The following is an 11,933-nucleotide window of genomic DNA, read 5'->3' on the forward strand; positions in this document are numbered from 1 at the left end:
TCTATGATTACATAAAAATCGCGGGCGAAAATAGGTTAGCCTACACTTCGTACAACAGCATCTTTCAGTTTGCGCAGAGGACAACCCTGCCTTTAAATCAGCTCTGGTCGAATCCACAATAGCCTACAAGGTGCTCAGACTGAGATCCCTAGCCTACCAGGGTGACCTCCTTGATTTGCGGGGACTATAAGCATCTCTCTCCTCCTGTCTTTGGTCGCAGCTATCCTCGCTTCTTATACGCAGCTGCGAAAATCTAAACATTCACTCATTATATCTAAAGACACAAGCAGATAAAAGAAACATGCCACCGACCCGGTCTTACCTCATGCCTAAGCTCTTGTTATTAATTACATCAGTGGGACGGCTCATTCATTGTGGGAAGAGGCGCGGGGTCGATTGCTGCGGTTTGCTTTCTTTAAGGGCAAGCTGACATGCGCACTGGCTACTGCACGCCCCAGCCTGATTAGGATTATTGGCAGGCGCGAGGGCCAATGGAATACTGATGTGCTAATGCCACGACTAGCCTTAATCTTAAATAATAGACAAACACAATTTCTGTTTAGTCTGTTCTGTTTACAGTTCGTTCACAGTTTGCTGAACAGAAGATGTTTCCAATTATATTAATATATATCTATTTCAGTGATTCTCTGATATGTACAATATATTGTAGAAACAGATTATGACGGAACGTTTTTCCTAAAGGATGGATGACAAGCGCATATGAGAGAAGTCCTTGAATAAACAGGAGGATGTAATATTTACTATTAGACCATCCTGCCGTCTGTGTGGGATAGACCGAGGGGGGTCCCAGGTGGTGAAAGAGAGGTACTACAGCCAGTCGGGTCAAAACGCATGCGGTCCAAATACACCAAGGGCGTACGGGGAGGAAGAGACAGGGAAAGAGAAGACATTAACAGAGAGAAGGAGAGAGAGAGAGAGAGAGAGAGAGAGAGAGAGAGAGAGAGAGAGAGAGAGAGAGAGCGAGAATGTGGGGACAAAACACACAATGAAGAGAAATAAAAAGTAAGCAGGTAGAGAGAGTAGAAGGTAAGAACAGTCAGAGGGAGGTCAAAGGGCATGCAGAGGGAGCATGGGAAACAGATTCATTTATAGTCATTGACGTATCAAACAGGGAGACATTTGAGAGGAATAGAGGGAGCGGTATTAAAGTAGTCCAGACTGACCCTCTACTGTAGATGTCATAAGAGGTCACCCTCTTCTACTTCAGCCATGGCCAACCTGAAGCCCAGGCTGCTGATAGCAGCTCCACTCCCTGATCTCAGCTCACAGCTGTATCAGATTTTAAATACCTGGGGATCATTTTAGATTGCAATTTAACATTTAAAAAACATGCCAAAAAAGGTTGGCAATACCATTTAATTTAACTTAGCTAATTTAAGACCGTACTAATGTAAGGCTGTACTGCCCTACAGAGGCAGCTAAACTTTCTATGCATGCCATGATCTTCTCTCACATCTCGTGCTGTTACACAAGCTGGTCACAAGCAAGTACAACAACTTTGAAATCAATAGAGACCCTCTGCAAGCAAACCTTAATAACTCTAGTCCAGAACCCTATCAGTTATCACCACTGTTTTATCACATCAAAGTATAACGTATTCAAATTTGAAAGTTTCTTACAGTTTTTGGATGCCTAGCTCATTGTTTAAATATTACTTGGGCTGGCACCTCCACCATTACACTTTGTTTATAAAGCTGAAGGATGGCAATGGCGTGGCATGGCAGTCACCAGGGGAGACTGTGTTATACAGTATAGACACAGTACGTTCGGACGGACAGTCTTCTCAGTACGCGCCTCTAATTACTGGAATATCTACCCTACTGATGTGAGGGAGTCAAAGTTCTTTATTTGTCATTGCCACAAAGACAACGAGACAGTAGAGGCAACCAGACTTCTTACACAGCTAAATAATAATAAATAACAATTAATAAATAGATTCATAAATATCATACATAAAATAATAATAATAAAAATAATAAATGCAATATATTTCCATATCTCCATATTTTCATATTAAGGTGCATCAAGTGTTAGAGTGCAGTCCATGGGGGGCGGGGCGGGCTGGGCCGGGGGGAGATGAAGGGGGGTGGGGGGGTGGGCTGGGTAAGCTGTTGAGGAGCCTTATTGTGCGCCAGTATTTCAGTGTTCAAAAACAAACTTAACAAATGGATAAAAAATAACCAAACCTGCAACCATAATTAGGCCACTGCATTACTAACACCGTATTTTTTTTTTTTGTCAAACACCTTGTCTGTCTGGTTTTTACTATTTGTTTTCTAAACTGCACTGTTTTGTCAAACTGTTTCTTATCTTTTTTTATTATTATTATTTATTTTTATTATATAATTGATTATTATTACTTCTTTATTTTATTTCCATATCTCTCTATCATGCCATGCCAAGGGACAACAGATGAAAACTAGCTAACCTAGCTAATTCCGATGCATTTTTCTGGGAAAATGTTTATCAATGTACACTGTCCATAAAAACCTTGTACCTAGAAAATGTGTAAATTCCCGTCTGCGCAGGCTTCACACAGGAGCCTCTCTTTAGGTATTCAGGGGGGAGTTATAGATCTACACTCACTGCTGGCCTATTGAGAACAGTCCAGTGTTGGCTTCTGAACCATTCCTGGGTACTTGTTCATGATCACAGAAACTTGGACAGAGACGCAGCTGTGTGACACTAGGTTGGACATCATGCTCTAAGATAGCCATTTAATAATCTGCTGTCATAATTTAACCAAAACTTAACCAAACACTGGAGCATGACTAAGGAACACATCCCTCATCTGCCTGAACAAGTTAAATACTTGCAAATGGACAGAGGGTCATTCACAAAAAAGATTATTTTGAAAACATTTCATGAAAAAAGTCATGTATTTTTAGTATAAAATGAACTATAATTTCTGTTACTAATATAGTTTGTATTTAATTATATGGAGGAAAAAAAAACTACAATAAACTACTGTGACTTTGTATTTAGAATCCTTTCATCCTCTAAACTCATTTCTTGTTAATCCTATTGTTTCTATTTGACACAGTGACAGGCACACGCACTCTTTGCCAACAGGGAGTGACTGATGTCAGCTGACTGTTCCAGCTCAACGTTTTACTCTTTTAGTCACTTTTAGTCACTGCATAACTGTTCTGCATTTAACTAGATTCATAGAAAAACAAATACAAGTTTTGTTTCAACTCATCAAACTCGCTATTTTCTATTACACAGTAACTACCAGTTGAGAGGGACAGTGAGACTCTCATCAGACAGGCAGCAATGATTTAGCACTACCTAACACACACAAACACACACTTTGAGAACCACTGGCATTTACTAAAGCTGTGATTTAAAAACAAAAAAACTAAAACTCAAGTTTCAGATAGAACAGCACAGTGTTAGAGTGAGTGTCTGGTACATATCTTAAAACTGCAGTTTAATGATTAACACAATACAACACATGACACCTCCCTCCATATCTTCTATTCTCCACATTAATATGAAAGTGTTATATGCCTACATATATTCCATTATAGCTTATTTATTTTACTATGTAAGCAAATGATTCCTGCAGACCACGCATGGAACGTGATGCCTGTCTACTTTTAACCTGAAATTTCAGGATCAAAGTCTGTGGGTAATTCACTGTTCTGGGGTCAGTCTCTGTGTCTCTGACAGGTACAGCCCACACCCACAACAGGGACTTTGAACTAACCTCCAGAGGAGTCAGTGGCAGCAGTGATAGGGGAACTGGTCTGGCAACTACAACAGACCAATCAGAATCATTCTAAACCATAGTCCCACCCTCTGACTGACTGACACCAGAGGAGGAAGTGAAGTTTATTGCAGGTTGATTCTCCGTTCTCCACTAAACACTGTCGTGTTGGATACGTTTATTAGAACCTTCTTTAAAAATTGTGTTAAGCCAAAGAGGAAAAAAGGTTGGGCTTGAAGGTAAGATAATGAGGCTGGAGTTCTTGTGGATTAAAGTTTGAAACAGGTCAGACTCAGAGTTAGGGACTGACTCGACTTCTCAGACTGCTGACAGTGAGAGCAAAGGTCAAACAACCTTCAGAAAGGACAGTGTAGTGTAAAGACAAAATGGCTTCTAAACTTGAAGAGGATCTCTGCTGTCCTGTGTGCTGTGACTTCTTCAAGGATCCTGTGTTTTTACCTTGTGCTCACAGTGTGTGTAAAGCCTGTCTGCAGCAGTTCTGGGACACCAAAGGATCCAGAGAGTGTCCCTACTGCAGGAGAAAGTGCTCGAAGGAACACTACCCTCCTAACATGGCGTTAAGGAACCTGTGTGAGACCTTCTTACAGGAGAGAAGTCAGAGAGCTTCAGCAGGGTCTGAGGTGCTCTGCAGTCTGCACAGTGAGAAACTCAAGCTCTTCTGTCTGGAGGATAAACAGCCTGTGTGTGTGGTGTGTCAGACCTCAAAGAAACATAAAAATCACAGCTTCAGTCCTGTAGATGAAGCAGCACTGGAGCGTAAGGTAAGAGTCTACTCTGGTAATTCTAGTGGTGGGCTCTAAAAAACACATCTTAAGAAACTCAAGCTCTTCTGTTTAGGTGATAAACAGCCTGTGTGTCTGGCGTGTCGGGACTCAAAAACACACAAAACACACAACTTCAGTCCCATTAATGAGGCTGCACTAGATATTAAGGTATAAATGCTCAGATGAGTTTATACAGTTTACACATAATGTGCTCTATGAAGAATTGAATTAAGGTTTAAATATGCAGATACATACCTCCATTGCTACTCAATGTCAACACCAGCAGAGTGCAAATCTTTACACCTATGCTTACCGCAGTAGCTGTTACACAGTAAAGTGTGTGTGTATTTCAGGAGGAACTCAAGATCAAACTGGAGCCCCTTAGAATTATATTCAAGACCTTTGAAGAAGTTAAACTCATCTGTGACCAAACAGCAGCACACATTAAGGTGAGATATTGACCAGATTAGTCACAGGGTTTTTCATTTCAGCAAATAGAAAAATAACTTTTCTATTACTCTATGTGTTATCATCCAGACTCAGACCCAGCACACAGAGAAACAGATCAAGGAGGAGTTTGAGAAGCTGCACCAGTTTCTACGAGATGTAGAGGGAGCCAGGATAGTTGCTCTGAGGGAGGAAGAGGAGCAGAAGAGTCAAATGATGAAGGAGAAGATTGATACATTGAGCAGAGAGATGTCATCTCTTTCAGACACAATCAGAGCCATAGAAGAGGAGATGATAAATGATGACATCACATTCCTGCACGTAAGAACCGGTCCTGTTTTTCTTTTTTCCTAAACCAGTGTCTTTAACAGGAGTAAATAATTTCTGATTCCACAAAGAAAACATGTTTATACACTGTATGTATGGAAATGATAATAATATAGGGTTCCATGAATGGGTCAGTGGCTAAAAAGCTATGCATTATGTAAAGAGCACACTCAGGATTACAGGTTCTATAGTAGCTTATACTTATCTGACAAACCAACCAAATTTAACCATAAGGAGGGCAAGTAATACTGATTTAGAAGTTCCTGTTTTTCATATTACTTGATGTATTAATGAATGGTAGTGTTGAGATACTGGAAGCATTACTGACATTGATAGTTTGTTTAAGTTTCCTTTAAGTGGTAAGTGTAGGAGAATTTAACGTCAAGTGTAAATGTCAATGCTTTACATCTTTTGTACTTTGGTGTTTTTCACAGAACTACAAGAGCACAGTGGAAAGGTGAGTGATCTGCCTCCTGTCTCTCTCTTCTCTGTGGTTCTGAACCCAAACCCACAGCAGCACTGACTCCTGAATGTCATTCCAGAGCCCAGTGCACACTGCAGGATCCAGAGAGGGTTTCAGGAGCTCTGATCAATGTGGCAAAACACCTGGGCAACCTGAAGTTCAGAGTCTGGGAGAAGATGCAGGAGATTGTTCAATACAGTGAGTACACAGTCACATGCGCACACATATTTGCACACACATGGGGTCTACCTAGATATGAAAGGTGTAAGGAAGGGAACAGTATGGGGTCTACCTAGATATGAAAGGTGTAAGGAAGGGAACAGTATGGGGTCTACCTAGATATGAAAGGTGTAAGGAAGGGAACAGTATGGGGTCTACCTAGATATGAAAGGTGTAAGGAAGGGAACAGTATGGGGTCTACCAAGATATGAAAGCTGTGAATGCCACACAGGCAGGGTCTTGCTGATGATGATCGTCTGAATGCTAATCAGATCCGGCTCCAACCATCTTGTGGTGGCTGTAGACACTGGGCCAAGAATCAAGTCTAATAGGCCTGACTCCAGACCCCTGGTGTGGCTGAGACTAAGTAGAGATCAGTTGATATGGCCTAGTATGTGAAACTTACCAATTTCTAACACACACACACACACACACACACACACACACACATACACACATAAACATACGAACACACACACACACACACACACACACACAGTGGAGAAAGAAAGAGAGAAATGCATACGTTTTGTTGTTCCCCCTATCATTCCACTATCATCCCCCTTGTGGCTAAAGTCCCTCACTGCTCTACCTCCTTGGTGCCATTACGCTTGTTAACACCGCTATTAACACTGACCATCATTCATATCCTTCACACATCACTCAGTGTTCAGCTCATGTGTGTGTTCTTTCTCTCTTCCTACACATCACTCCGTGTTCAGCTCATGTATGTGTCCTTTTTCTCTTCTCACACATCACTCAGTGTTCAGCTCATGTGTGTGTGTGTTCTTTCTCTCTTCTCACGCATCACTCAGTGTTCAGCTAATGTGTGTGTTCTTTCTCTCTGCAGCTCCTGTGTCTCTGGATCCCAACACTGCAAAAGCCAATCTCATCCTGTCTGAGGATCTGACCAGTGTAATACGTGTTGATGAGAGACAGCAGCTTCCTGATAACCCAGAGAGATTTGATAAGTATGCCTGTGTCCTGGGCTCTGAGGGCTTTAACTCAGGGACTCACTGCTGGGATGTGGAGGTTGGAGAGAACACATTGTGGAGTGTGGGTGTGATGACTGAGTCTCTCCAGAGGAAGGGAGACTTTACCTCTATGAGTGGACGGTGGTATGTGTATTATAAAGATGGTGAATATAGAGCATGGTCTCCACAACAGCCCCCCACTCTCCTCACAGTGAAGCAGAAACTCCAGAGGATCAGAGTGCAGCTGGACTGGGACAGAGGAGAGCTGTCATTCTCTGACCCTGATAATACCACACATCTACACACTCTCACGCACACTTTCACTGAGAGAGTGTTTCCATACCTTAATGGCTGTAGGATCTCTCCTTTGAGGATTTTACCAGTGAAGGCCTCAGTAACAGTTCAGATAGAGCTAAAGTAATTCCCCTATGACAGGTTAATGATGACTTGCTGTAAATATGTCCCCATTCATTATGAATACTGAATGACTTGGTTCTATGGTTAGTTGCCTTTAGAATATCCAGAGGTGTCACATGATCTGAAGTTTGCTAATATTCCAAATTGAAGGACAGATGTCCTTGACAGAAATGTATTTAAAATGATATTCCTACACACATTAATAATTACTTACTTTTATTTTCCAAACTCTGTGCGATGTTGGTGAAATATAGTCATGTGTTTAAGTTGTCTACAATCTGTTGAATAACTGAGGTCCATGAGACAGTGAAGCAGAAAAGTTTGAGCTTCAGTCTGATCCGACTCTTAGGACTGTTTAAACAGAAACTCTGATCACTCAAATCAAATAAAAGCTTCTTCAACTGGCTTGTCAATTGTATTACTTTTTCATATGATTTGTTTTATGATTATTGTAGTAGTCACTATGGTGAGCCACCATCAAGAGCCACCCAGAGTACCAGTCTCCGTTCGGACCCTTAGCCCGGAACACCAGCTTCCCCGTGTGGGTTTTAACAGTGCCTGGGGAGGACCCAGCTCATTAACTCCAAAGGAACATTAAATAATGAAAAAGAAAGCTGTTCTACATTTTAACTTCTCATACACACACAGAGCCACACACACACACACAGGAGTAGAGTACTGTATATACCTACATTGTATGCATAGACAGACAGACAGACAGTCAGACAGACAGACAGACAGACAGACAGTCAGACAGACAGACAGACAGACAGACAGACAGACAGACAGACAGACAGATTGATAGAAATAGATAGAGGTGCCTGCAGAAGCCAGCGATGCCCTCCTCTGTTCCTCTGCTCTCTGTGAGGTGCCTGCAGAAGCCAGCGATGCCCTCCTCTGTTCCTCTGCTCTCTGTGAGTGTGAAGCCAGCGATGCCCTCCTCTGTTCCTCTGCTCTCTGTGAGGTGCCTGCAGAAGCCAGTGATGCCCTCCTCTGTTCCTCTGCTCTCTGTGAGTGTGAAGCCAGCGATGCCCTCCTCTGTTCCTCTGCTCTCTGTGAGTGTGAAGCCAGCGATGCCCTCCTCTGTTCCTCTGCTCTCTGTGAGTGTGAAGCCAGCGATGCCCTCCTCTGTTCCTCTGCTCTCTGTGAGGTTCCTGCAGAAGCCAGCGATGCCCTCCTCTGTTCCTCTGCTCTCTGTGAGTGTGAAGCCAGCGATGCCCTCCTCTGTTCCTCTGCTCTCTGTGAGGTTCCTGCAGAAGCCAGCGATGCCCTCCTCTGTTCCTCTGCTCTCTGTGAGTGTGAAGCCAGCGACGCCCTCCTCTGTTCCTCTGCTCTCTGTGAGTGTGAAGCCAGCGATGCCCTCCTCTGTTCCTCTGCTCTCTGTGAGTGTGAAGCCAGCGATGCCCTCCTCTGCCCTCTGCTCTCTGTGAGTGTGAAGCCAGCGATGCCCTCCTCTGCCCTCTGCTCTCTGTGAGTGTGAAGCCAGCGATGCCCTCCTCTGTTCCTCTGCTCTCTGTGAGTGTGAAGCCAGCGATGCCCTCCTCTGCCCTCTGCTCTCTGTGAGTGTGAAGCCAGCGATGCCCTCCTCTGCCCTCTGCTCTCTGTGAGTGTGAAGCCAGCGATGCCCTCCTCTGCCCTCTGCTCTCTGTGAGTGTGAAGCCAGCGATGCCCTCCTCTGCCCTCTGCTCTCTGTGAGTGTGAAGCCAGCGATGCCCTCCTCTGCCCTCTGCTCTCTGTGAGTGTGAAGCCAGCGATGCCCTCCTCTGTTCCTCTGCTCTCTGTGAGTGTGAAGCCAGCGATGCCCTCCTCTGCCCTCTGCTCTCTGTGAGTGTGAAGCCAGCGATGCCCTCCTCTGCCCTCTGCTCTCTGTGAGTGTGAAGCCAGCGATGCCCTCCTCTGCCCTCTGCTCTCTGTGAGTGTGAAGCCAGCGATGCCCTCCTCTGCCCTCTGCTCTCTGTGAGTGTGAAGCCAGCGATACCCTCCTCTGTTCCTCTGCTCTCTGTGAGGTGCCTGCAGAAGCCAGCGATGCCCTCCTCTGTTCCTCTGCTCTCTGTGAGGTGTCTGCAGAAGCCAGCGATGCCCTCCTCTGTTCCTCTGCTCTCTGTGAGGTGCCTGCAAAAGCCAGCGATGCCCTCCTCTGTTCCTCTGCTCTCTGCCTGTAGAAGCCAGTGATGCCCTCCTCTGTTCCTCTGCTCTCTGTGAGGTGTCTGCAGAAGCCAGCGATGCTGTCCACTGTTCCTCTGCTCTCGTAGTAGGTGCTGAATCTCTCCGCTGCTCTGGATTTCTCCTCCAGGGTCTCTGCCATGGCGAGGCGGTCGATGAGCTGCTCTAGTCTTGCCCAGGCGTTCAGAATGAGTTTCTCTGTGTGTGTGTGTGTGTGTGTGTGTGTGTGTGTGTGTCTGTGTGTGTGTGTGTGTGTGTGTGTGTGTGTGTGTGTGTGTGTGTGTGTGTGTGTGTGTGTGTGTGTGTGCTGCTCTAGTCTGGCCCAGGCGTTCAGAATGAGCTCCTCCCCCTCGGACGGCCAGAGCTTCCCGACGGAGAGGGGCTTGATTTGGGCTGCGATCGAGTCGAGATCCCTACTGACCTGAGTGAATCGTTTCTTCATGTCAGTATGTTGGGGCTGTTCTTTGACAGGAAGGCAAAAGCAAAATGCACCAGCGAGCCAAGCAGGTTGATGAAGGGAATGACTCTGGCGACCCCATCAAAGAGGCGACTCCATTTCTCAAGGAGTCCTGGTTGTGGGAATGCATTAGCCAAATTAACCAAATTGGTAATACTCACATTTGCCGCTGTGAAACTCAAGTTTATCTTATCAATCAGCAATGCAGCGACCTCACGTGTGGGCATCTGCTTGGGCGTCTGCTTGGGCGTCTGCTTGGGCGTCTGCTTGGGCTCGATGGCTCCCCCTGTGGGCGTCTGCTTGGGCGTCTGCTTGGGCTCGATGGCTCCCCCTGTGGGCGTCTGCTTGGGCGTCTGCTTTGGCTCGATGGCTCCCCCTGTGGGCGTCTGCTTGGGCGTCTGCTTGGGCGTCTGCTTGGGCGTCTGCTTGGGCTCGATGGCTCCCCCTGTGGGCGTCTGCTTGGGCGTCTGCTTGGGCGTCTGCTTGGGCGTCTGCTTGGGCTCGATGGCTCCCCCTGTGGGCGTCTGCTTGGGCTCGATGGCTCCCCCTGTGGGCGTCTGCTTGGGCTCGATGGCTCCCCCTGTGGGCGTCTGCTTGGGCGTCTGCTTGGGCTCGATGGCTCCCCCTGTGGGCGTCTGCTTGGGCGTCTGCTTGGGCTCGATGGCTCCCCCTGTGGGCGTCTGCTTGGGCTCGATGGCTCCCCCTGTGGGCGTCTGCTTGGGCGTCTGCTTGGGCTCGATGGCTCCCCCTGTGGGCGTCTGCTTGGGCGTCTGCTCCACTGAGGAGCAGGACACACAGCACAGACACGGAGATCCTCAGAGCAGTCATGATCACAGCTGTGAAAACAGATTTTGAAAAGCCATGTTAGGGGGAACTGTGGGGCAAGCAACTCACACACACACACACACACACACACACACACACACACACACACACACACACACACACACACACACACACACACACACACACACATACAATCATCACATTCACAGCCGTTAACCCCCACCACAGCCCATAAACGTGCTCCCCATCCGCGTTAGCTCGTCATAGAGGGGATGGGAGGGGTTCCTCAGGATTGCATCCAGCATCCAGCTTCCTCCTCGTCCTCTCCTCCGCGAACGCCTCCAGGTTGTCCAGTTCTATTCCCACCACTGAGCAAGCCTTCCTCACCAGCTTGTTCATTTTGTTGGCATGCCTTGTGTTGATGTAACCCCCCCAACACACCATGCCAAAGAAGAGGAAACATGCTACACATTACTCATATTCCCCATATTAATATGAATCAAATCATACATACTGATGATATTCCCTTTCCATAAACTCATAAAATCATTACTCATATTCCCTCATTACTTCTGACTCCCATGTTGTCCCTTGCTCACTCCACTCACTGAGATCAGCAGACATTCAACAGGCTCTACACACCACAATAACAAGACTGTGCATACTGTTACAGTTAAGATCAGACAAGATCAATAATTCATTCATATTATATGTCTGTGATTTAAAAAACAAAACCAAAAACTCAAGTTTCAGATATAACAACAGAGTCTTAGTGTTTGTGTCTTGTGCATGTCTTTTAACTGCAGTTTAATGATTAACACAATACAACACATGATAGCGGTGTGATTGTATGTGACTTATAGACACCTCGCTCAATGTCTATATTTTTCCTCCACATTAATATTAAATTGTAACATGTGTACATATATTCCAAAACCCCTTATTTCTTTCATTATGTAGGCAGATTATTCCTGCAGACCAGGCATGGAACCTGTTGCCTGTCTTCTTTAAACCAGAATTTCAGGATCAAAGTCTGTGTGTAATCCACTGATCAGGGGTCAGTCTCTGTGTCGCTGGCAGGTACAGTCCACACCCACAACTGGGACTTTGAGTTGAACTCCAGAGGTGTCGGTGGCATCAGTGATAGGGGAACTGGTCTGGC

The 11,933-nt window shown here is 45.7% G+C and overlaps 1 protein-coding gene across 1 annotated transcript; it reads left to right on the forward strand.

Annotated features, from left to right (window-relative positions):
• Positions 1 to 4,119: 4,119 nt before the first annotated feature.
• LOC308365973 (E3 ubiquitin-protein ligase TRIM35-like) lies at positions 4,120 to 7,369 on the forward strand (the record flags this gene model as incomplete). Its single annotated transcript, XM_080839608.1, has 6 exons — positions 4,120 to 4,515; positions 4,872 to 4,967; positions 5,056 to 5,286; positions 5,727 to 5,749; positions 5,835 to 5,953; positions 6,825 to 7,369. The coding sequence occupies 6 exons, from the start codon at positions 4,120 to 4,122 to the stop codon at positions 7,367 to 7,369; spliced, it is 1,410 nt and encodes a 469-aa protein (XP_080695734.1).
• Positions 7,370 to 11,933: the final 4,564 nt, after the last annotated feature.

The sequence above is a fragment of the Sprattus sprattus genome, assembly GCF_963457725.1.
Source record: "Sprattus sprattus genome assembly, chromosome: 5".
Classification (NCBI taxonomy): domain Eukaryota; kingdom Metazoa; phylum Chordata; class Actinopteri; order Clupeiformes; family Clupeidae; genus Sprattus; species Sprattus sprattus.